Source organism: Pleuronectes platessa, chromosome 9 (assembly GCF_947347685.1).
Source record: "Pleuronectes platessa chromosome 9, fPlePla1.1, whole genome shotgun sequence".
Taxonomy (NCBI): Eukaryota; Metazoa; Chordata; class Actinopteri; order Pleuronectiformes; family Pleuronectidae; genus Pleuronectes; species Pleuronectes platessa.
This window is the reverse complement of record NC_070634.1, coordinates 20,660,220-20,665,027: the sequence shown is the minus strand read 5'-3', so window position 1 is coordinate 20,665,027 and position 4,808 is coordinate 20,660,220. Positions and strand designations below refer to the sequence as shown.

General features: G+C 36.5%; 1 protein-coding gene across 1 annotated transcript; it reads right to left on the bottom strand.

The window, feature by feature from the left end:
- Positions 1-2,065: 2,065 nt before the first annotated feature.
- On the bottom strand, positions 2,066-3,588 carry LOC128448304 (GTP cyclohydrolase 1 2-like). Its single transcript, XM_053430895.1, has 6 exons — positions 3,321-3,588; positions 2,846-2,955; positions 2,646-2,701; positions 2,520-2,551; positions 2,353-2,437; positions 2,066-2,195 (listed from the first exon to the last, which is right to left on the bottom strand). Exons 1-6 carry the CDS (start codon positions 3,586-3,588, stop codon positions 2,066-2,068), a joined length of 681 nt encoding a protein of 226 aa, XP_053286870.1.
- Between the last annotated feature and the right edge of the window lie 1,220 nt (positions 3,589-4,808).

Below are 4,808 nucleotides of genomic sequence, written 5' to 3'. Positions count from 1 at the left end.
ACTTCCTGATTATCTTAAATGTCTTTTTAACTGAAGATCAGTTTCATACTGCACAAGGTCGGCCCACACATGTGGAACAACTTACAGAAGCTTACAAAATGAGACAAACTGATCCCCTTTAATTAATATAAATCCATTTTACCTGACATACAGAAGAGTGAATGTGTTTTCCATAAATTCTCGTTGCTCTCCCTATGTTTATGTCTCTTGTTGTTTGTTGTGTTGTCTTTTGTTAAATGTTGTGTGTTGTAAAATCTACTGATGTAGAGTGAACTGATTTCTTTACTGTATAGGTTTGCACTGCAGTATATGGATATTCTTAATACCATCCAGTTATTAAGGCAGCTACATGAGGGAGTGACATAGGGATGTTTGGAAAAGTTATGTTTAAAATTATTGGATATAATAGGAATAGTAAAGAACTATGTGAATTTGCTTCTTTTTTTTACCGTAATACACTCAATACCAAGAGGCTTCAAAGTAACTTTTTATCTATATTTATTGTGATTATTCCAACATAGACATGTTATACATCATTTGAATGTATTTCAATGCAATAACTGCTATGTACTGCTACAAAAACAGTATTTAATGTTATTGTAAGGTTTATGATAGAATTATTTTGGCTGCATAAGGCTTGATTAAAGGTTCAGTGTGTAGAATTTAGTGAAATCTAGTGGTAAAGTTGCATACTGCAACTAAATACCCCTCACCTCACCCTCCCCTTCAAAACACGATAGCGGACCTGTGGTAGCCTACAGTTATCAGTTACTGTTGTACTTTATATAATCCTAATGATGTACTTTGTAATTCACCATATATAAAGTATGTCGAAATATATGAATACTGATCAAACACGGGATCTATGATCTATGAACTGTAAACTGAATATTTGTAATTGATTAACTATTTGCTAATTTGAAAAATTGCTGCACAATATGGAGTATGGTATCAATTGTAATACAACTAATTATTGATAGATTTGTAAGCATTGACGATTTTGATTGCAACTCAATAAATACATAGATCAAATGATTTCATCATTTGATCATTTAATGCACAATAAAAGAGAAATTATGAAAATAATTTTCAAATGAAATAGGCATCCATCATAAAATCGATTAAAATTAAAACAATAATTTAAACCTGAGTAGTATTTAATAGATAAGAATGCAATCAAAATATTATACAAATATAAATCAATCAATCAATTTGTGGACAATAGGGATTAACAAGGTGCGACCTCCCCTGTCCTTAACTCTCAACAGAGTATATTGAGATGCAATAACTTCAGCTCTTGGATGGAGTTATTTTCCAACAATCAATAAATCAATTCCTACAATGAGAAGGGTATAACTTGATTTTAGATATGTTACATATTTATTAACTATTATAAATGTTCAACCCTTGAACACAGTTTCAAACCCTGACTGTTTGAAATAGCATTTTAAGCAACTGAGGATATGTTGTCAATTCTCATGGATAGTTGCTATAAATTGATACTGACACTGACCAGTAAACTGTATTTGTCTAATCTTACAGTAATAGTGTACTATTACAGTGAACTCTCAGTTATTGTTTCATAAAATCATCAATTCTCAGAGACAGGATTACAGCCTGCAAACTTCATATATCACTCTGTTTAAAGTTTATTTCAAACCCAAACTAATGTTAACACTGGCTTCTAGATTCTTAATGATGAACTAAAGGTACAGAGGCAAATTTCCTATGCATTTCATTGGCACCGTGTCTTAATGGTGGTGTCATATAAAGTGCATGCAAACTATAAAATTAGGTTTATCTTGGTCGTAAAGAGAGAAACACACAAGTTGCATCCAGTTAATGGGTTAAACATTTGTTTTATTGCATATTCACAAATATTGGCTGTTAATGTAGGACGGTTACAAAAAATGACAAATGTTTACATAAATAAAGATACCAATACTCATACTGTATTTGTGTGGGATATTTGCATTTCTTGCATCTGATATTTGTAATCACTTACAAAGCACACATAAAACACTGTACAATTCCCTGTTTAACCGTGTGTTGAGGTAAAAACGTGTTACTTCCTCATTGTGAGGGCGAGAAACTCCTGTCTGGTCTTGAAATCGTCGCGGAATCTTCCCAGCATGACACTGGTAACGGTGCTGGCGTTCATCTTCTGCACACCTCTCATCACCATGCACATGTGACTGTTAATGCAACAAAACAAATACAACAGTTGATTAATCTTAAAAAATGTCTACACCGGCCTCTCAATGTTCTCCATCAATCTTCCGTACGTACAAATAACATGGTGCAATTTGTGAGAAAAGTCAGGACCATGATAGAAAAGTGCTGAATACTCACACAGCCTCAATCACCACTGCTACTCCCGCAGGCTCCAGAGCCTCAGAGATGGCTGAAGCGATCTGCTTGGTCAGACGCTCCTGAACTGTGGAGACATTTTGAGAATGAATGATACTCAATACCAAAAAGACACAGATGAAGAAATGAATCTTAGTCAACTGTTTTACCTTGAAGCCTCCTGCTGTAGATCTCAACAATTCTGGAAGAAGATAAGAGTAGAGAATTATAAACATGAGTTTGTGTGTGTGCTTGCTTGCCTGTGGGTTGTGTGTTTGTCTCTTGTCGTCAACTACCTTGCAAGTTTGCTGAGACCAACCACTTTCTTGTTTGGGAGGTATGCTATGTGAGCCTGAAACATAACAATGCAGTCTGTCAGGGTACAGGCTCACTAAATCTCATGCAGAATATTAGAATCTGCTCCTATCATTATAGCATTTGTAAATGTAAAGTAAGAGTTTTATAAGAATGTTTAAAAGCTTTGTTATTAAGTTACCTTGCCGAAGAAGGGCACCAGGTGATGTTCACAGAGAGAGAACAGCTCGATGTCCTTGACAATCACCATCTCCTCGTGGTTCTCGTCAAAGATTGCGTCGTTCAAAATATCTGTGTGAAGATTGAAAAATTGCTTCATATAATAAACAGTAGTGGATTAAAGGATGAAATCAATATGACAGAGTCACAGATTTGTCTACTTGTTAAGACCTGGTCTTTAGCACACTATGGTAGTCTGTGAACCTATTCATGTGTCACAGGAGGAAATGAGACCAGGACAATAAGCCTTTGCCATATTGTGGGTTGAAAACTAAAAACGAACTATAGCTACATGATGGTATCAAAATGTTCATTTGATCTTATTTAAATGTTTTATGAAAACATGAAATGTTTCAACTCATTTTTGCCAAACTTAAACACTACTCAAAGTTTTGTCATCGTGAGTCACATGAATTGTATCCTTTTAGTTTCCTCACCCTGGGTGGTTTCTTTGTAGCCTTTGGTGAGGAACTGCATGGCTTTGGCTGCACGCAGCGGCGTCCGGAGGAGTCCCTCTCGACCCACGTCCTCTCCAAGCTCACTCAGGATGGTGCTGTACGATTTCTCAATCAGGGACCGCTTTTGGGATTCTTCAGCTTCCTTGGACTCCTTCTCTTTGCACAAGTCGTTATGTGTGGACTCGATGCGCATATTCAGGTACTCGGACACGACTCCGTTCATCTCTGATGCATGGTGATACTCCATTCTGACGAGTAGTTCTACTTTAACGCAAGACACTGCAGGATACGATGAAACAAGCCCGGTGGTTTGCTGTTGGCTGAGTGGTGTCAGAGAGGATGTAGCCGTGGTTTTTAAAGCCTGATGTGGGGCCCTGAGGCTAAAGCATCACAGGAGCATCAAGACCATGCAGGAGTAATCGATTTCAAAGTGTGTCGGGTAGAAATCCGTGAAGCAGCATTTGACTGATCCTGTGATTTCATTTGAAATACCTCGTATTTGCATGCTCTGAGGTGATTTGAGCATTTCAAAATTATATTGGACAATTGTCAATTACAATATTTATAAAGCCACAACACAAGGGATTGCCATATCCTGAAGTAATCAGTAATTTTTGTGAGTAGTTACTTTCACTGTGGTAAATATTATTCAACAAATCTTAAAAGGAACGTGTTCAGGGGGACTGAAGGGTGACACAGTGGAGCAGCGGTTAGCCTCGTAGCAAGAGGGTTCCTGGTTTGGCCACGGTTTTTATCTGTGAAATTTGCATAAGGGCTGCATGATATTAGGAAAACATTTGTTAATAAATAGTAGGACATATATAGTTTGGTAATATGTGACTTTTGTCAAGTGCCCCTAAGTGACCTTGGTGATTTCCCAATTAGTACCTCTATTTGATAATCAGTTAAATAACAGTCTTCTAAATTCATTTTAATGGCATGTGACTGATTAGGCACAGTCGGCATTTCTCCATAACCAATGCCATTCCCAAATGTAATAGTATAAATGAAATAAGTCCACTAACATTATTTTGACTTCACTTATACTAATTACAGACCATCATGAAGATCTGTGGAGTCTATTATTCATCACAATTTATATATTCAACTTATAACAGGTTTACAAAACCTTTTCAAAAGTCAATATGAACAAAATGGGGACTGGCTTATATTATATATTTGAATCAATGTGTGAAATCCTCAGTGGACTCCAATCAGAGAATTATTATTTGAGGTATTTGAAGTTAAATCACAGGATCAGTCAAATGCTGCTCTGTGGTGTTTGATGAAACAGAATTTGAAATCAATTCCTTCTGCATGACAAGACTCCAGTGACCTGAAGCTACTGTGCTGCTGTGGCCCAAGGGCTCCACACATCTGCATCATAGCTTGGCTCAGTCAGAGTAGCAAATTTTTCGGTCAGATTATTTTGCAATCTAATTTTTTTGTCTTATAAAACACAGTTAT